Raw genomic sequence first — 22,314 nt, forward strand, 5'->3', positions numbered from 1 at the left:
TGCATCCCCTGACACAGCCAGCAGGAAAATATTGGTGATCCACTAATCCTGGTGATCCACTGGTTGGGGATTAGTAATTGATTCTTTTTGTACCTTTCTAATAGTGTTCTTTAGTCTTGTATGTGCTGCAATTTTGTTTTATCTGTTTATATTGTTTTTCACTTCACAAAAGCTGAGTGCCCACAAAAGACTAGGTGATATAGTGTTACCATATGTTGCGCTGTTGTGTTCGGCCAGGTACAATTTTTTTGTGTAGCAAAACACTGCTTTTCATCACAATGGCATGCTTTTCGCTATCTAACAAAAGCTTCTCAAATTTCACCACTTGCCTATGTGAGAATTATTATGAAAAATAAGAAATTTTGTAGAGTTTGTTGTCATGAACGGTATATAAGCTAACTCTAGTGTATATGCATTCCACAAAAGTATCCTATACATTACCAAAAAAGGCCAGAACATTATTTTGACAAGTAGTGTGCACATCATGGCATGAAAATTGATGATTTCAACAGGAGGGTGGGCCCACAGATCATCACATTTTGCAATTTTATGAGTCTGTGTAAGTTAATATTCATCAACTATGTAAGATATCAGCCAGAATACTATGCACTGGTCCATGAGTGACTTTTTTGTGAAACTTCTGTGGGATACTTTTGTGAAAGTCTTGCAAAAAGTATCCTGTGTTACCAAAAAAAGGCTAGAACATTATCTCTCTGTACATTAAAAAAGTTTTCTTCCTAGTGATATTTATTCGAGCCAATGGGAGAAGAGGGTGGGGCAATTACATCACTTATTCAAGCCAGTGGGATAAGAGGATAGGGTAATTACATCACTTATTCAAGCCAATGGGAGAAGAGGGTGGGGGCAGTTACATCACTACAAATGCACAGGTAAATAATTACATTGTTGTCTTCCATTGAAAGACAGTTGCCTCAATGTTCACCAACCTTGTGCACGTGCTTTACTGTCTAATACATGACCACCCTGGCATCATTTGACGCTCCATTGTAATGTCAGCTGATGAAGGGACTCGATATAGTTTGTATATTTGTAAATAGTTTAGTATTTTGTAAATATTTGTATGTAAACACACTATGACCTATGTAAATGCATGTAAATAATTACTTAGTGATATTTATTTGACCTTGAGAATGCCGTGTGGTGTAGTAGCCAATGGGAGAAGAGGGATGTGGTACAAGTGGGCGGAGCAATCATGTCACTACAAATGCACAGGAAAATAATTACATCGGTCATTTCTTGATTGGATATTGATCAGTGCATTTTGACAGATGTGTCTTTTACATAGAAAAGATTTGACTTACTTACCCCATCGTACCTCTACATTTTACATTAATATGTGATCATGGCTGTTCGTAAGAAAAATAAAAAATAATCATGATAAAAGATGGGCACACAAAGCAACATACTGTAATAATAATTTTTGTATTTCAGCCATACAGAATTTTCATGTTTAGTGCAAGGAACAGTTTAGGTGAGCTGATAAATTCATATTCTCAATATATGATGTGGTTTTTATTTTCATTTTGTATTACAGTGGCATCTCTGTGGTTTTTTTTTTTTTTTTTCTAAAATGTTTTAGGTTAAAAAAGAATATGGGAATGTACAGCTTACCTTAGTTATAAGAGTTATTTTCTGTGACTTGTTTTCTCCTCATCAAATGCCTACTCTGCACTGAAACACTTTTCATTTCATACATTTCATTTCATATTTTCTGTTTAGAGTACTCTCTCTGTGTAGTGCCCTATTAATCTTAGGTTAGGTTTTCTTCTGCCAGTGTATGGTTGTGAAATACTGTTGAATTAGTTCAAATACAAACAGTGCCAGTTGACTGAAGAAATATTATTTTCAAGAATGGGACAGAATGGAATTTCAGGTAACATATAGTCCTATCACCACAAGAATAAACTCGGTCACTGCTGAAGCCTGTTTGGATGGATTAGCAAATTAGTGGAAAAGAGGGTGAATGGAGATATATTTTAGATCAGGATCAAAATGAGATCAGAATTGATTCATTACATTATTTTGTTATACACATATATGATTACTTTTGTTTAAAATTAAATTTAATCTAAAAACCAAAGTGCCCTAATCATCCTATCATGGCTTCTAAAATAAATTGCATCTGGTGCTTACTTTGGGTTCATTCTCGTGGCATTTAGAACATTGGATCCTTCTTTCAGTAAGTGGAGGAAAATGAATCACTGTTATTAACAAACTTTTAATGCAGATTTCCTGACAAAAGCAGAGAAAGCTACTGCTACTTTTATAGACCATCAAGTAATACCTTGCATGTTTTGACAGGTGTCTTTCATATATGCTGGATTTATTTTAATAACTTTTAATAATTGCATTTTTTTATAAGTAGCATTAATTAATCATTTTGGCCATTTTCAAATGATGCATATATATTTAAAGCTCTCTCTCACTGAAGGAAAAAATTTTGGAATTGCAAAAATTTTCATTGGACAGTACTGTGGAAGTACATGCTTTGAGCACAAAGTTGAGTGATAGATATCAATGTAGACAAGAAATGTTTGTATACATTCAACAATTGTTTACTTACAAAAATGCAGTGTGCATCTATATATAAAATATTTCATCCATGAAGAGTGATGCAAGGAATAGAAAAGGTGGCAAATGTCACATTAAGCCATTCTTCTTCTTCCACCTCGCCTGTAAGTTAGGCAACAATGATAAGAGACTGAGAGGCAGTGGTCAAGATGAATATCTATTCATGTCCCAAATGTGTTTGATGGGCGAAAGATCTGGTGAATGAACATGGCCAAAAAAGCATGTTGACATCATATAGGAACTATTGAGTTGTGATAACTCTGCGTACTGGATTTTCCTCTGGAAGTACCATTTGGAACTGGAACTGCAAAAATTTTCATTGGACAATATATATGGAATTGAACAAAATAGGAGCAAATGTTTTGTTTACTTACAAAGTGATGCAAGCTTAGAAAGGGCAAAAGCAGTGGTCCCAGAATGATTTCAGCATAATATTTTGTCATCAATAACAACTCAAGGTGAACAGCTATTGTAACTTATGATTCCCTATACCATGACTCTGGGTGTTGGCCTAGTATGCTGCTTTCTGATGCAGGCTGAATCATTACCTCTGTTCCCAGCAGGTCTCAGGATGCACCTACAGCCATCACTAGATCCCAGACAGAAATATAATTCATCACTAAATACAGCGCAATGCCATATTTTTTCCCCAAGCAATTCTCTCACACTACTGCAGATGTTGACATTGATGGAAGGGCATCAGAGATAAGTGAGGCAGTAGTTGGTGAGAATGCATCTCCATTCTCAGTCACCTGCTAATTATGCTCCCTGATGCAGGAGCAAACAGTGATAGTTTGCATGTAGATAATTCCATATGGAAATAATGTTAACAATTCTGGAAATCTGACATTGTAACAGATCTGACATTCTTCTTATGCCACCAGAGCCCTGGAACTGTAGCCAAGTACCTTCCTATCTATTGTTACCAACAGCATGCAGCCATTCAAGCAATGCAACCTACATGACTATTAATTTTCCATATTGACTACCCAATGTTGCATGCTGTTAGATGGTCATTGCTCACTGACTGTTTGCTTGTAACATTATACATGTTTTTATAGCACCTTCAGATTACTATATCAGGGTGGTAACAGACAGGCTTTTGGACATTCTACTATGCTAATCAGCATGACGTACATCCACATATGTCACAGTTATGATCAAATTTTCAGATAATCCATCTATTGATTTTTTATTATTTTTTTTATTTGATTATTTTTAATATGTAACTATCTTTCATGGTGCCCTTCAAAAATACTGGACATTACAGCAGGATGGTTGAAGTTGTTTGCAGTGACCAAAGGTTTTTAATGGGTCTGGTAAAAAATTTTACTTCTGCAAAAAAAAAAGCATTTTTTTATGCAGTTAATAAACTTAATATTGTTTGAATAAGAAAAATTTTTAAAGCCAATATTTAAAGTAGTAATAGTGGCAAAGGATGTAAGAAAGTAAACTTATATAGCATCAACTGAAAAAAAAAAAGAAAAAAATGCTTCACCCATCCTTACCTTCCAATAATTTGTCTAGTTCTTTCTTGAATTTATTCAAACCATCCACTTTCACACAACAACAGATGGAATCCTATTCCAACAATTAACTACTCGATCAATATGCCCTCTCGTGTGTTTAGTCTCAGCAAGAGGAAGAATGCCATTCACATTTAACTTACTCAATCCATTCAAGGCCTTAAACATCTCAATCAGATCACCCCACAGGTGCCTGGTCTCCAGACTACAATTTGCAGCACTGATGCCTTTCTAGGTAAGAGCACCATTTTGTTCCCTTCACCAATCTGGTTGCCCTTCTCTGCACTTGTTCAAGCAGATCTACATCACTTCCTAAAGTGAAGCCTGCAGACCTGTATACGGTACTTAAGATATGGCCTGACCACGAACAAGGCCTCGTTCATGGTCAGGCCATATCTAGCAGCACATCTGCACTGCTCAGAGAATTTCATATCTGACTGTACTATTACCCCTCAGGTCATTTTCTACTACCCTCAGTGTAGTTCCACATAGTTGATATCACACTGAGATTACTGCTACCGATATGCAGTACCTTGCATTTGCCAATGTTAAAACTTCAACTGCCGTTTCTCAACCCATCGACCTAATTTTTCTAAATTTTGTTGCAGTTGCATATTATCATTACTGTCGTTAACCACCCTGCCAACGTTTGTATCATCTGCAAACTTAGGCTTTAAGCCTGATACACCTTCATCAATATAATCAATAAATATTGAAAACAATGAGCCCAGCACTGAACCCTGGGGAACTCCACTGATAAATAACATTAATTCCCAAAGAGGTAGTGCCCATTGATAACCACTCTGTCTTCTTCCACTTAACTATCCCTTTATCCATAGCAGACGAGTTATTGCTTTATCCACAGCAGTAACTTACCTTTAATGCCGCATCACTCCAGTTTATATAACAGCCTTTTATGTGCAAGTGTCCAAAAATCTTCCTGAAATCCAAGTATATTGTATCAAAATTATTTTTTTGCATCCTGTTCCTTGGTCACTGCATCATAGTAATTTATCAGATTGGTTAGAGGAGACTGATTAACAGATCCATCCTGTGACAATAGTATAATTGCATTCCTTTCATATGGTCCTATGTTACTTCTTTAACCAGTGACTATTATTTTCCCTAGAACAGATGTTAAGCTGATAGGTGTGTAATTACTCATGTCACCTTTTGATCCCCCCCTCCCCGTTTGAATTAGGGATACATTTGAGCATCTCCAGTCCATACGGACTCCCCCAGAATCCAAGGATGCTCTCATAATTATGGCTAAGGGTTTGCTCACCTCCTTTGCTGCCTTCCTTAATATGTTTGGATAGATCCTCTCCACCCCCAAGTGCCTTTTTTATGTTCAGCTTCAACAATTTCACTTCCACTTTCCTTTCAGTTATCACAAAATCATTTTGCTCCCTGTTAGAATTTGATAAGCTTCTGATGGCCCCTTCTGTAAAAAATTTCTCTTGTGTGAATGTAGATGCAAAATATCTATTCAATTTGTCAGCAACCTGAGCAGGGTCATCAACAGTTAATCCATTGACTCAAGTGGCCCAATGTGATTTGCCCCTTCCTTCCTTCCTTCTACTGTTAATATAAGCATAGAAGTCTTTGCTGTTTTCCTTTGGATTCTTCACCAGAGACTTCTCATAATCTGCTTTAGCTTGCCTAACCTCCTTTGTGACTTGATTACAAACTAATTTATGTCTACCATAGGCTTCTGTATTACCTGATAATTTATATGTATCCCGTCACTTTTCTTGTCTATCGCTTGTCTCAATAGTTCATCTGATATCTATTTAGGTCCAAGCCTTGAATGGTATTTCTCTGTTGGCATAAAAAATCTAGTAACATTTTTGATTACTTCCCATTTAGAATTTGCCATTGGTAACATCATCAGTTGGTCCTACTGCACAATTTAAAAACTGTCTGAGACCTCTGTAGCCACCTTTATGAAAGCAGAAGCCTTTCCCTTTACCCTCGATAGTAGTTATGTCTTTAATTAAATTCCACATTAGTACAGTGATTGCTGCCACCCATTCGGTCTTTTACCTGCAGATTCTTAATACATGAAGAATCACTGCTGATAACTAGATCAAGAGTGTTGCTTTCCCTTTCTGCCTCTCTAATATGCTGCTGTAGAAAAAAGTCATCCAAGAAATCCACAAGTCTTGCTAGTGCGAGTGACCAACCCACAAATTCCAGTCAACATCTGCAAATTTAAAATCTGCTATTATGAGACATTCCCTGTATAGCTGTTGTGGTATACTCTTAATTTTGTTTTTTCACTGCTTATATCACATCAAACTGGCTCAAATTGCACTCACCACAAATGTCAACTGGATGCCTTAGATTTAATATTCTTCTTAACTAAAAGCATAACACCTCTACCTATCCTGTCCTGGCTGTTCTCTCTCTCTCTCTCTCTCTCTCTCTCTCTCTCTCTCTCTCTCTCTCTCTCTCTCTCGTTGTACTCTCCATATTCAAATTCACTTATGTCTGTTTGATACCATGTCTCCACTATTCTGCATTTGATGATTAATCAGTACTTCAAATTCATTAAATTTATTTACAAAGCTCCTAGCATTAGTGTACTAGCAAGTATACATCCACGTGTTCTTACTCTTAGTTACCCTAACACAGCCCAAGTATTTATTTGTTCCATGATGACACACAACAGGGCCTAAAATCCCAAACACCTTGCTTTCCAGGCTGCTGCACATTCTAATAGAAGTAGTGCAAGAATCACTTTCACCTCTGCCTATTGCTCTAGTCCGCATATCCCGCCCCAAGCTGGTAGTTTTATGCCACCTATCACTGCCTCAATAGCATCAGCAAATATTCTTGTGCTCCTTCTATTCAGATTTAATCCATCCCTGTTAAAACAGTCTTTCCTAATAACAAGCACAGACCATTCTGAAATAAATTCTACCCTCTACCCCATGAGCCTTGCACATTCTTTCCATAGCCAAATTGATTGACAAGGCTCTCAACATATACTCTCTTCTATCGCGTCTTGGCAGAATTGAGACACTTTCAAATTCAATCCTAACTTACGACTTATTTCCAGCATTACCCTGTACTTGTTCAGTAAGTCCTCAGATCTCCTACTCTTAATATCATGAGTGCCAACATGTACTACAGTATCAGCTTTTTTGCCCTCAAAAGATATCTGCTTTACATTGTCATCTACTTTTGCCCTGGCAGGCATACCCTGGTCTTATTCCACCTATGCTCCTTGCACAATATATTTCCCCTTTCCCTGACAATAGAGTCAACAACAATAACTAGCTCCTGTTGGTCCAGTGCTTTCTGCCTTGAAGATTGCTACTGTGTTGTCTGATGCACAAGAGTTAGCTTTGTCATTGAGTTGGGGCGCTGAGAGCTTGATGGGCCCCCCATTTTAATTCCTTCGAGGGGATCTACCCTACTCTTCAGACTCACATAAATGCCAATCAAAGCACCTTCACGATGCTTGCACCTTCACGATGGTGGGACTGTTAGTAATCCTGGGTATAACCTCCATGCACAAGCACATGGTGGGTGACCACCCAGGTGTGAACCAACGTAAGCAGGGGTCGAGGTGTGGCGCCCACACCACATGGAGGAACGCCGCCCCTCTATGTTACCAGGCAGTACTAGGTGGTAGATGACTTTCATCAACCGGTGAAATACCACCACTTTGCTTATTGGAGGCTTGAAGTGGTGGAACCCATGTTTAGTCTCTAGAGCTAAGTTCCGGTCAACCCTTTCCTATCTCTTCCATCATGCAGTATGATTGATCACTTTTGAGGTTATGATGAACGTCGTGGCGAGATCCAATATTCCTTACATTTCGAGGGTACAGCTCTAAAACGGTTTTCGCAGGCCGGCCGCTAGTTAGTACACCGGACCGGACCGAACCTATTGGTAACTCTCTAGGAGGCTTCCGGATCAGCTAGTGTATAATCTTGCTACCTCTACTCTGCCAGATAGTGACTGGAGGGAGTCCGAGTAGTGTGTATGCGGGGAGCATTGTCGAGGCCACGTTATGTCAAGGATCTGGGTATATTCTTACCACATGTACGCCATATCCAAAAATTTCATTACTTCATACAGCATGTCCCACCCACTTTTTCTTACTATTGAATACACCATGAATTGTCAAACTAATAGAACAAGCTTATCTGCGAAAAGATCTAAACCTCCCAAGGACTTCCTAATTCATTTCACAAATATACGTGGTCTCAATTCTAATCTCAACGATGTCCATTTCCACTTGCAGTCTGCCAAACCACATGTACTTTTTCTGACAGAATCTCAGTTATCGGTTGATTCAACTACTGCTCATCTCAGATGCCCAAATTATTCGCTGTATGATTCCTTTCGCCTCAAAGGTGGTACTTGTGCATATGTCCGTTCTGATATTCCCTGTCAGAGACTTGGCAATTTGGAATCTCCTCTCTTCGATCTTCTCTGGCTTAAAATCTCTCTACCGCATTGTGTCAAATTCATCTGTTGTCTCTACCGTTCTCCCAACTCCACTAATCACTTGGAGCTCTTTGACTTCCTCTCGTTGCAACTTGACTTTCTCCAGTCCAACTTTCCTAGCAGTGAGGTAATTTTCCTTGGTGATTTTAATGTTCACAACTCCAGCTGGCTTCCGTTTTCTTGTCACACCGACCCAGCAGGTCGAGATGCTGAGGCTTTTGCAATTACTAATGACCTAGCACAGATTGTTCATTTACCTACAAGAATACCGGACAATCCGAATCATACAGCCAATACGCTTGATCTTTTTCTCACAAACAACCCTTCTAAGTACACGGTCGAAGTGAGAGGTCCTTTAGGCACTTCAGATCACAACTTGGTGATTGTCTCTTCTCCAATGGAACCTTTATCTCATGGCTATTCCCAACCTCGTGTTGTTTGGCATTACAAGAATGCAAAATGGGATGACCTGCGTGACTTCTTTTCTTCTTTTCCTTGGTCGGATTACTGTTTCAAAACGTCTGATGTCAACGTTTGCTCAGATCGTGTCAGTGAAATTATTCTTGCAGGAATGGAATCCTTTATCCCACACTCCACTTTAAAATCTCATCCTTTATCTAAACCTTGGTTTTCCAATAAATGTGCTAAGGCTGTTCAAGAGAAGAATGTTGCATATCGTAATTGGCTTGTTTCTAATTCTTCAGTTTCATTTTCTGCCTACACCAAAGCTCGCAACAATTGTAAAGCAGTTATTAATCAGTCCAAACTAGAGTTTGAACAGGCTAAGAGTAGAAAACTTGCTTCTTGCCCTAATGGTAGCCGAGCATTCTGGTCTCTTGCCAAAGCTATTGGCCGCAACTTTTGTCCATCTCTGCTTCCACCTCTGTCCAAACCAGATGGTTCTGTTGTCACTTCAGCCAAGGATAAAGCTGACCTGCTAGCATCCCATTTTTCTTCCAGCTCATGTATTAATGAACTTGGTAAAACACCTCCCACCATTCCCAACACGGTCCATTCAATGCCTCCTGTGGTCTTCCGTCAAAAGGATATCAGAAGGATTTTGATGAATCTTGATGCTAAGAAAGCTCCAGGTCCTGATGGTATTTCTCCACTTGTTCTCAAAATCTGTGCTCCTGAACTTACTCCTATGCTTTGCCGCCTTTTTTCACTTTCTTATTCCAAAGGTGTTTTTCCTTCTGCTTGGAAATTTGCTCATATCCAGCCAGTTCCTAAAAAGGGTGATAAATCCCTCCCATCCAATTATCGTCCCATTGCAATTACTTCTACTCTTTCTAAAGTAATGGAGAAATCAATTAACCGCCAACTCTTAAACTACCTAGAAACCTTCCGTCTGATCAACAATCACCAGTATGGATTCCACCAGTGTCGATCCACCGGTGATATCCTGGCTTATGTTACCCATTTATGGACTACTTCAATGGAAAGGTTCGGTGAAACACAAGTAGTTGCTCTTGACATCTCAAAGGCTTTTGATCGTGTTTGGCATAAAGGTCTTCTAAACAGGCTTCCATCTTATGGTTTGTTTGCCAACTGTTTTTAGTAATTGGTTATCCAGTTTTCTCTCTGATCGCTCTCTGAGGGTGATGGTAGATGGCTCTCTGTCTTCTAACTTCTCCACTAATGCCGGTGTCCCCCAAGGTTCAGTTCTTTCCCCCACTCTTTTCCTCTTGTATATCAATGACCTTCTTCCATTGACTGGAAATCCTATCCATAGTTTTGCCGATGATAGCACATTGCATTCAACTTTCCGTTTTGAGAAATCTTGTCCTGCTCAATCAGCTTCAACTTCTCGAAAATCTGCTACCAATTCCTTAAATGCCGATCTTCAGGTAATTCTCCAGTGGGGCAAAGACAACTTAGTTGATTTCAACCCTTCTAAAACTCAGTCTTGTCTTATATCTCGCAAAAAGGATTCTTCTGCTCCTATGTTTATCTTTAGTGACACTCCAATTTCTAGGCAAAAGGATATATCTCTTTTGGGGATTACCCTGACTTCTAATCTCTCTTGGCACAAGCACATTACAAATATTGCTTCCTCTGCATCTAAAAAACTTGGTTTTCTCTTTCGCTCTAGGCGGTACTTTTCTTCCAAACAGCTGCTCACTCTGTATAAATCGCAAATCCGCCCTGCCATGGAATATTGTTCCCACATTTGGGGTGGTGCCCCCAAAACCTCTCTCAGGCTTCTTGATTCCATTCAGAAGAGGGCAGTTAGGTTAATTAATGACTCATCTCTAACAGAGTCTCTCTACTCGCTTTCTCATAGACGCACTGTTTCTGCTGCTTGCCTCTTTTACAGATACTTCCATGGGCACTGTTCTTCTGAATTGGCTTCTATAATTCCCGCTCTCTCTTTCAAAACAGTCCGAACACATGCCGCCACCAGCCAACATCCATTTACTGTCCAACTTCAAACCCACAGAACCAACTTTTCATCTTCCTCATTTATTCATTCAACTGCCGTTTTCTGGAACAACCTTCCTTCATACGTATTTCCTGAAAATTACAATCTACAGAAGTTCAAGTCCAATGTCAACAAATATCTTCTTTCGTCTTCTCAACCTCCAACCCAAGGACGGTACTAAGTACTATAGGTTCTAATACCTCTCGTGTTTGGGGTTCACATAAAAAAAAAAAGCACTGATTTGGTTTCTAATTTCCTCATACACTCTGCACCTAGCACACACAAAGGCATCCTTCTTGGCTGGATCATGTCCTGTTCTAGAAAGGTCTGTAAACATTTCACATGTTGCACTTTTTTTTTAGGCTGTGTTGCCTTTTAGAATCTTCTCTTCAGTTCTCCTTCAGCAATAGCACTCTGATTACTTCGTGCCCATTGCTTTGCTGCTCTTCTTTGGGATATAATTTCTATTTAAATGCAATTTAGAGCAACCTTGAAGATGTTTGAGTTAAACCTTAACACTTCAGAATCTTCAATAATGATTTACTCATTGAAACAGCAACCAACAGTAATTCAACCATCAGTTTTGGGTACTCTCATCCCAGTGGTTACCTGCCATAAGGACCTCGGTGTCTATTTTGATCCGAAGCTGAAATTTAATGTTCACACAGAATACTTCCGGAAGCAATTTAACACCCTATGCTGGAGAGTGAAGCAACACTTATTTCATTCCAACGATGCTGCAACCACTACCAGATATCTTCAAGCCACTGTTTATCCAGTTATTTTATATGCTGCTGAAATTTGACATCTGTGTCGCCCTCACTTCAAAAACCGGTGTTCTCGTGTGAATACTGACACTGAAATGGGCCACAAATAAGCATTGCTGACCCCCTCAATTGAAAACAACTGACATGGCCGAGCAGTTAAATGTACCCAGGCTCCTGAAGTTAATTGACAGCAGGCATTTAATGACTCCATTAAAAATGTACAAAGGAGTGATAAATGCCCCAAACATCTGGGATTTCTGTCAGTGGCACAATCCTCTGCCATCCTTGAGATCAGACCCCACACTAATCCTCAAATACAGCCAGTTGAAACTGTGTAGTTGGTTTCTACCTGTGCAGACACTCCCCAAAATTCAAGCACTGCTCCGTCTTGAAGTCAACCTACAGAAAATGGCTACTGACTACAAATACCATCACATGCTCTTTGTATTTTCCTATTATTATAATTTCATTTTTGCGTGTTTAATTTTGTGTAACTCAATTTCCCATGTGACTGTAATTTTTACCAATTTAATCACATATGTAATGTAAAACTCCTGGCCATGTCGTTGTGATGAGAATTATTGTTCCTAGTACATGTGCCATACTTAACAGCAATAAAGAAGTTTATTATTTAATTGATTAATAATGAAAATTAATAAATTTAACCGATTAATTTACAATACTACACTAAACTAACAGATTCCTAAATTCAATGATACGTATTACTCTATCAAGCTTTACTTAATACCTTGCACTATCAAGTTCAAGATATATGTTACGCTATATCATTCTGATTGCAATGTTAAATTAGTTATATCCTTACTAAAAAGTAAAAATTCCTTAGCTAAAAATAATAAAGATATATACCCAACACGTGATTAGAACCTTCGAGCTACTTATCACAATTAAAACCGCGCTATTCCTCTGCACTGTTCGTTAAGTTCTGCGATATTCGCACCAAAACACTGATACCATAGCAGTATGAATAGTAAGCCTTAACTTAATATCATGCAAGATTAAAATCACTAGCTAAATTTAAACATAATTTAAATTATTTGTAAAACACAATTCAATATGTTAATTAATCAAAAAGATGGTAAAAATTTCCAAAAAACTTTTACATTTCCACATGCCCAAAATTCTGCATCTTGGCACTTGAAATCTCTTAACCAATCTCCAATAGGCTTCCATCTAGCATTGTGATGTGTAGTTTGACCTCTATTGGACAAATTATTGGAAGGGATTTATAAATGAAGTGGGTAAATTTTTATTATTTTTTTTAACTTTTTTTTATTTATTATTATTTTTTTGGCTAATGTTCTATAAGTTAGCTTCCTTGCATCATTTTGCCACTACTTAACACTAATACTGAAACTTTAACTTTTATTGTGTAAGTAGTCAATGCATATATTGCAGAAGAAAAGATAGATTGAGTAATCACATTGACTTGCATGATATGTAACTTCTAGAGGGATTTCAGCTTTATTAAAAACTGTAATTATTATACTGATTGTAAGTTCATTTCCTTTGAAATAATAAAAGAAACACAAAGTTTAATTTTTTTTAATAATTTCAAAATAATTTGACACTTGGAATAAAATAGTAAAAATGCAACACACAAAAGCAATTTTGTGTAATTTCACAAAATATAACAAAAATATAACTAATTCTTAATTCCTTCTTGGGAAATTGTTTTACTGTGAAAAAAATTTATTCAATTATTTTTTAATAAAAATAAACCAAAATCAATAAGACAAAAATACGATATGAGATGCATATTTTAGTTTTTTGAAATATTGGTTGTTTAATTTACTATTAACTATAAATGATAAAATTACTTTTGATATGAATAAGAATATTTTTTACTATTTACTGTTTGTTGTTAAATCATTGTTTTAATAATGATGTTTATTATTACGAAAGTAAAACTTTCCACCTCATTTTTTGGCACAGGGCTAACAACTTGTGATTTCTGTTGTTGATTAGCCTTCTAGAAACCAGTCAATAATCGGGGAATCCATCTTGCACTCAATTTCCGTAAATGGAGTTGGTCACGAAGGACTGTTTAAACAGAGCCCACACTAATCTTCACACCCTGGGGCAATTTACGCACAAATATCCGGCGATCTTCCATGATTAACGACTCCACTTTTCTGATCATGCTGTCATCAATGGCTGAATGGGGACCACCTGGAATGGGCTCAGATTCTGCCGATGTCTGACCACACCTAAACTGTCTATGCCAGTGCTTCACAATGCCATAGGATGGAGCTTCATCTTATGTACAGCAACTTATGGTGGGATTTCTCCAGTTGAATGGTGCTGGCATATATACGAAAGAGCAAATAAGTCATTGTCTTGTGGATTTCTTTAGGAGATTTCCCCTTCAAGAACAGATACTGGATTACAGCTCTGGCTTCAACTTTGTCCATGATGCTACTTCGTCACACGTTTAGCTCTGTAAGAAAAAAACAAATTAAGATACAGGGCTGAAATTTTACACTTTTAGTACAGAGATATGTATGATGCTACACACAAAATATCATGACCCTGCGGTATGTGGAAGTAGATGAGGGCGATTCTTTATTGAACCACACTCGTATCTCGTACAAACCACTCCCAAGTTCCAGATTTCAGAGATTTCTGACAGGGAAAGCCCAGCATTCACTAGCTCACGTCCTATGCAAAGCTTCATTAGAGTAGTCTTTCCTAGCCATGAATGTTGACAATTACCAACCGTTGATTAATGAACAATTTATCGAGGGTGTTAATAAAGCTGCAAGCTGAGTAATTTGTCTAGAATGGTGAGACTGATGGGAAGATACTACTTCATTTTGTAGTAGTCTTAAAAAAAATACTACTTAAATATATGATAGTTAATTAAATATGATATTTAAAAAATAAGAATACCTTAGATTGTATTATAGATAATGAAGGTAATGGAATTAACATAAATATTTAGGAAATTACATTGAGGTATAACTTTCTAACACTTCAGATTAGATAGTCAAAGTTGTCTCTGAATCTATTGTTGATTTTAACAAAATTTTTTGTAGTATAATAATATTATGTCAAGTTTTGATTTAATCAGTAGATTAATTTATTTTAGGTATGGACAAGCTATGCACAATTTGAATTAACTTGTGGTGGGATTTCTCCAGTTGAACGGTGCCGGCATATATATGAAAGAGCAAATAAGTCATTGTCTCAGCCAGGCGAAAAAGAAGAAAGACTTATGTTATTGGAATCATGGAAAGCTTTTGAGGTGAGTTGTAACCTAGATGTATTTTTTGTTTGTAAGTTGATACAGATGCATTATTGATCATGTAATTGGTTGACTTCCCGAGATTCTGGTAGTATGTTATTTCACAATATATTGCTCATATGTAGAACTTTTTCTGCATCAGTCAAAAATAAAATAAAAAGAATCAGTTGTGATTTTCTAAGGTATTCCTTGAGCGACATGGTGCATAAGTAAACTGTGTTGTTTGAAGATAATAAAGCATTCAAACTTGCATTGTTATAATTACGTTTATTTCTGAATTGGAAATATGTACATAATAGAGTCAAGTTCTTGTGACCTTTTGTGTTGGTGATATTGCAAAGATCGCTGTCACTGAAGAAGTGGTAAGAAAATACCACAAAACATTTGATTACACTATGTACATATTTCCAATTCAGAAATAAACATGATTATGCATAATATATTAATTATGGGTTTGAGTGCTTTATTATCATCAGACAATCATAATTTTCCCATTTCTAAAAAAAGTAACCATCCAATTCTACTTTGAATCTTATCAGACATATTTTTATATTTGCATCTGCTTGTCCTCATTCATATGCCAGTGTGAAAATACTACTTACTTCATTCATTCAGCTTATTCTTTAAAGGGCCTTAAACACCTGTATCAAGTCACCTGAGGTGGCTAGTCTTGAGGCTCTACAGTCCACATCTAGGCGCTTCCGTAGCCAGGTGGGAAGGAGCAGCAGTGGTAGCACACGCTTCTTGATTAGACCAGGGTTCGAGCCCGTCACCACCAAATACGGAGCATGCGGAAAGGTCAGGGAATGACCACCGCACCGGAGCAATATGGCCTTAGTTGCTAATGCTCCTAAAAACCAAATAACAACAACAACAAGTCCACATCTATACTCTTAGGCACTATCCTTAACCTCCCAACCAGTCTAGTTGTCCTTCTTTGGACCCTCTAGAAAAGTTCTGTGTTCTACTTTTAGGTCTCCAAATGAGCTATAACCATCTTTTTATAAAGAGGAATAATAATGTCCTTCTCTCTATTGGCAAAAGTCCTATTAATCACTGATAGCTCCCTGAGCCTTCTGGCCATGTGTTGTTGATACAAGAAAAACTTCAAAATTGCTCTTATCAAAACCCTTAAATTTTTTCATCTTGAACCACCTTTAACTCTGCAACAGCTGCAATGGCACATGGAAAAACTTGAAATAGCTATTAAATTGATGTAAATATGAATTTTAATATTCTTTTTAGTATATTTTGGCCTTTGATCTGTACCCCTAATTTTGTTGGAATATGAGAAATATGTCATTTAAAAAAAAAAAAATCACATCTGAGTTTTAGGTGTTCTGTGTGTGCCTAATGTGCCAATTCCATGTAAGAGTGGTTTTGGGCATATGCTGAGAACACCAAATGTTTGCAGTTAAAATTAACATCATGGGCCAGAAAAGTTATCTAGAAGGATGTTAGATGTCTAATATTACTTTATTTTTGGTTCTGATTTCAGCTCTTACATGTCATTGTTTCAGTTTAAAGTGTTTTAGTTGGGTTAGATTACAAGTAGATGTGTTCATAGATGTTGGCCTTTTTTTTTTTTTTTTTTTTTTTACTGTTTTTAATGGACTTTACATTCTGCACCTTTGCATGTCTAAGTGGAATTCTTATTTTAATTTTTATAAGTCTTCTGGCAATTTTTTTAGTGCTTAAGCTAGCACAGCTTGGAATGCCAAATATAGCAGTCATTAATGGATAGCTAATAACCCCGGGGGCTCACGTCTCGTGAGTATGGGCTTGGCAAACCCAGGGTCCTGAGCTGGATATTATCATTCTTCTCTTTTTTGGTGATTCCTTTCTACTTCTCTCTCTCTCTCTCTCTCTCTCTCTCTCTCTCTCTCTCTCTCTAAGGGGGTAACTTTTTTTTTTTTTTTTTTGGCTGGTGCAGCATAAGTCTCAAGCTTTCTTGTACCATATGGCTAATAATAATAAATAATAATAACATGAAATTTACCAATAAATTTGGCACTTCATTTCACAGCAGCTGTCATTATTGTCCATAATAATAAAAAATAAAATAGCAAACCTTTATAATTACATTAGTGTACAGTATTATTGATTTCATTTGCAGATTTATTAACAACTTTTATTTGAAGTCTAATTCGCATGTGTTATGTGCTTGTGTGGGAATTCAATCGACCATGAGAAAATGGCGGAAGCAAATCTAGTTCTCTAATTATTTAATTTTTTAAAAAATTCTTTAAAATTAAAAATATTAAAACAAAGTGTATATTGAAAAACTTAAGATTTTATTTTAATGCTTTTATTCATAAACTTTTATTTTAAAACTTTTAGAAATATTTTTTTTCCGTATATGCATAAAAGAGATTCTACAGGATATCTGTATGCGTTTATATGCTTATGAAAATGTCTACTAGTTGTTATGATGATTTCTAATTCTGCTTTAATATTAAATTATAAAAAATTATATATTATTTTTTGTTATGTTCATTACACTGTTAAGATAATGAATACATTAAAAAGTGCCCAACTTTAAAGTATTTATTGTCTCTATTCCAAACATTTCCATAGTATCATGGAGGACTTGCATGTGCCTGATAGTGTGACTTTTTTGATGTATTCTTGCCAGTAGGTTAATTCTGTTTCCTATTGTTTGTAAGTCACTGCCAGATTTTTTTCCCCAAATCCAAAACATTTAGCAGGATTTAACTTCATCTGCCATCTGTAACAGTTTGTAATGAAGTTTTTGTTTGTTTCTGAAGCAGCATAGCTCAGTAATCTTGTAACTTAGATCAGTTTGTAATTAATCTGTGTCGTTCTGAAACAGATAGACTGGTCCTGATTGTTAATCATACTACCTACCTTTAAATCATCAGCAAGATTTGCCAGCTTTCCATGTATGTCCTCATCAGTATCAGTGAAGAAAATTAGAAACAAGACAAGGTGCCTCGCACTGTATTAATCCACTCTAAAGAATGTAGTTAATTATCACCTTCTGTCTAAGGCATACAGGTCTAGAGTGAAAAGCATAGTTGAATCACTCCAGAATGTGGTGAACATCTTAGTAGTCCTAATGGCAGGATACACTTCCTTGCTGCATTCTTTAATATAACTGGATGTCTCATCTATCCCAGTAGCCTTTCTTTCAGCTTCAGTAGTTTTCTGATAGGTGCTTCTCAGAGATCATATATTACTTACCTTATTACAGTCTGATTCTCTTTCTCTCTGACCTCATTCAACTGTGCTTTCAGTTGTAAAAATGGATGCAAAATCCATTCAAAATTCAGGTTCATATTTTGGGAATAATAAGAAAACTCATATCTTATTTTGCCAATGATTTCTCATACTCAGCTTTTGCTTTTCATATCCAATCCATTCGGATAACTTAGGGCATCGGAAATTTTTATCTTACTCATAGAGTAATTTAAATTCTATTTCTTCTGGGACCCCAACAAGGCCCCTACCTAATTGAGATGAAACCACAGAAAACACCTCTGCAAAAAGAGCCAGGACCCACCACCATCAGTGACACCGCTTTTCCTCATTCTCCATTCCACCGGAGAGCAGTCAGTTGGAAAGATGTCACCCTTCTTTATCCAGAAAGAATTAGAAGGGTTGGCAGTATCACCCAAATCTGTAAAACGACTGCGTTCTGGTGACCTTTTGGTCGAAGCTATAAATATAAAACATATTTATAGCGGAAAAAATCCTGAAAGCCACATCAATAGTGGGGAATACCTATCACCGTAAACCCCCCCCCCCAACACACACACACACACACACAAAACTTTGAACTCTTCACGAGGTGTCATTTCAGAGTGGGGCCTTCATGTCTCTGAAGAAGAGATCTGCTCTGAATGAATGGGAAATGGATGGGAAAGGATGGGAATCTCGTCCCTACCCGAGTTCTCATCCTAACATTTAACACCCCACGGCCTCCAAGTTCCATCAAGGCAGGGTACTTAAACTGCCCAGTGAGGATTTATATTCCAAACCCACTGAGGTGTTTCAAATGCTAAAAATGCGGCCATTCACAAACAGCTTGTCGTGGTAACCCTGCCTGTGCCCGATGTGTTGTGAAGGACCACGAGAACAAGGAATGTTCAGCTTCCAAACCGATCTGTGTAAATTGCCAACAAGAGCATCCTACCTATTCCAGAGCATGCCAGCGGTGGAAGGATGAAAAAGAGATCCAAAAACTGAAAACAGAGCTGAATATCTCCTACCCAGAGGCTAGAAAACGCATACAACCAATAAATAGCGGGAAGTCTTCATATGCCCAGAAGGTTTCTGCGAAGTGCACTATCGGTACACAAACAGAGATGACTGTACCACCAAGAGAGTCATTCATTCCGATTGCACATTATTTATTGAGTTCACAAAAGCCCACCAAAAAAACAGTCAACTGCCACTCCTATATCCCTACTTCCTAGTGCTCCACCACTACCAAAACCAAGTGGTAAAAAAGAGCAACCAATAATAACAGAAACAATGGATGTAGAGGCCAAGGAGGTACCGGACGAATCAGTCTTGGAACTCTTTGTGGAGGAAGAAATGGACACTCGACAGCGTCCATACTTCCCCAAAAAAGATAAACCCAAGACTGATAAAAGTAAGCTCTCAGCAACTCGGAAGCAGCATGATGGACCTACCAAGCCAAAATAATGGCTAAATTCCTACAATGGAATTGTCGTGGATTCCGGCGAAATACTGATGATATCAAGGCCCTCCTGCAAAAGCACGAGCCAGTTTGCTTTTGCTTGCAGGAGACCTACCTAAAGGCAAATGATGATCCCACCATGCTTAACATCTCAATTTTTCGTAAGGATAGAATTGCAGATGGTCCTGCTCATGGAGGAGTCGCTATCCTTGTGGGCAACCAGACCCCAGTTCAGCCCTTGCTAATTACAACCAGCATAGAGGCTGTTGCAATTCGCCTTTCAGTGGGATTTTTATTAACCATGTGCTCTTATTTATTTGCCACCTGGGACTGACATCTCCCAGGAAGCCCTTGATGATCTTATAATGCAGTTGCCTTCCCCTTTCTTACATCTCGGGGATTTCAATGGACATAATAATACCCTGGGGGTAGTGCTAGCATCAATGGAAGGGGACGAGTCATAGAGCGTATGCTAAATGACAATGATCTCTCCCTTCTAAATATTGGAACAAACACCTTCTTCCACATGCCTACCCGTACATTTTCTGCCATTGATTTATCTATCTGCTCCCCTTCTCTTCTCCCTTTACTCACTTGGGAAGTGGAGGAGAACCTATATGGAAGTGATCACTTCCCTGTGATAACCTGCTTACACACTGGGAGACCATGTCTGCCTTTTAGGTTACCACGGTGGAAGTTTGATCAGGCTGACTGGAGTGCCTTTCAACACCTGGCAAATTTAGACATCTCTGCAGTCAGTCAGGAGCCTATCAATGATGCAGTCACGTACATAACAGAAAATATTGTCCATGCAGCTACAACTACAATTCCAAAAACGTCCACTCAGTTTCCTTAATTTCCAAAACCATGGTAGAATCCAAAATGCACAGCAGCCAAAAAGACTCAAAACAAAGCTTGGGGGATATTTCAACGATATCCTACCACGGTCAATCTATTAGCCTTTAAACGTGCACGAGCTAAAGCACGCTACATAACCCCTCAGAGTCAGAAGGAATCATGGATCCGTTTTGCGTCATTGAGTACCCAGTCTACCAGTGCTAAGGTGGTCTGGGAAAAAATCCGGAAATAAAGGGGAAATACACAGCACCCCACCCCCATCGGTCCTGGAATATAATGGATATACTATTGCAGAATCTACTGCAATAGCCAATGCTCTTGGGGAAACATTTTCTAACATCTCTGCAACATCATCTTACTCCCCAGAGTTTCTGGTTTTAAAGCACAACAGTAAAAAACAGGCCCTTAAGTTCACATCGAAGGGTTCCCATGCATATAATGGGCCATTTACTATCCACAAACTGAAAATAGCACTTGCCCATACAAAGGCTACCGCTGTTGGACCAGACAACATCCATTATGAAATGTTCAAACATCTTTCACCAGAATCCATGGACTGTCTGCTATTAGCATTAGCATTAGTGGAGGCATTTGATGCAAGAAAGCAAGCTTATGCAGCATCAGCCAAAAAAAAAAAAAGGTAACATAAATAAATAAAAAATAACCACTTCCACTTCACCCCTCTGTTCGTTCGAAATACCTGTCCAGCTGAGCCTTAAACTTATTTAGGCTATCAACCTCCACGATAAGGGATGGAAGTCTGTTCCACCTACCAACCACCCGCTGGCTAAAGGCAAATTTCCGCACATCTATCCTACATCTGTCTTTCCTCAATTTGAATTTATGCCCTCTCAGGTGATTATTCTGAGCAAGAGGAAGAATCCCATCAGCATTGAGCATGCTCAAACCATTCAAAGCTTTGTACACCTCTATCAGATCACCTCGCTGGTGCCTAGTTTCCAGACACCAATTCGCAAAACTTAAGCCTTTCTTCGTAAGAGCACCCCTTTGTCCCATTCACCAATCTTGTTGCCCTTCTCTGTACTCGTTCCAGCAGCTCTACATCCTTCTTGAAATGAGGCCTCCAGGCCTGTATACAGTACTCTAGGTGTGGCCTGACCATTGCCTTATACAAGGGAATAATCACCTCCTTATCCCTGCTAGAAAAATTCCTATATATCATTGAAAATACACCATGAGCGACTCTTGCAGCCCGTCTGCACTGCTCAGAGAACTTCATATCTGCCTGCACAACCACCCCCAGGTCCCTTTCATTCTCTACCACTGTCAGTGTAGTACCACAGAGTTGATACGTTGCTCTGGGGTTGCTGTTCCCCATATGTAGTACTTTACATTTGTCAATGTTAAACTTCATTTGCCACCTCTCAGCCCATCTGCTCAACCTTTCCAAATCCTGTTGCAGCAGCATAGTGTCAGTAGTGTCCTTGACAACCCTGCCAACCTTCGTATCGTCTGCAAACTTGGACATTAAGCCTGATATACCATCATCAATATCATTTATAAATACAGAAAACAATAAAGGACCCAATACTGAACCCTGAGGGACTCCACTAATAACATTAATCCACGATGAGCAGTGTCCATTGATTACCACTCTCTGTCTTCTCCCCCTCAACCCCCCTCGACGTGGGCACCTGTACGTGGTGAGGGGACCTCCCAGTGACGCTGCTGGACTTCCAGACTAGCATCACTGGGATCCAACGCCCACAGCCTAGGTTCCGGGCTTACAT

General features: G+C 38.2%; 1 protein-coding gene across 1 annotated transcript in view; it reads left to right on the plus strand.

Annotated features, from left to right (window-relative positions):
• LOC150084641 (crooked neck-like protein 1) overlaps positions 1-22,314 on the plus strand; it is a 213,898-nt gene that overhangs the window by 157,145 nt on the left and 34,439 nt on the right. Inside the window, exon 13 of the mRNA XM_090375381.1 lies at positions 14,884-15,039. Within this exon, the coding sequence (XP_090231507.1) occupies positions 14,884-15,039 (156 nt within the window). The remainder of the gene's footprint in view (positions 1-14,883; positions 15,040-22,314) is intronic.

This window comes from Mastigoproctus giganteus, chromosome 6 (genome assembly GCF_048544385.1).
Source record: "Mastigoproctus giganteus isolate SK-2022 chromosome 6, ASM4854438v1, whole genome shotgun sequence".
In the NCBI taxonomy this organism is placed as follows: domain Eukaryota; kingdom Metazoa; phylum Arthropoda; class Arachnida; order Uropygi; family Thelyphonidae; genus Mastigoproctus; species Mastigoproctus giganteus.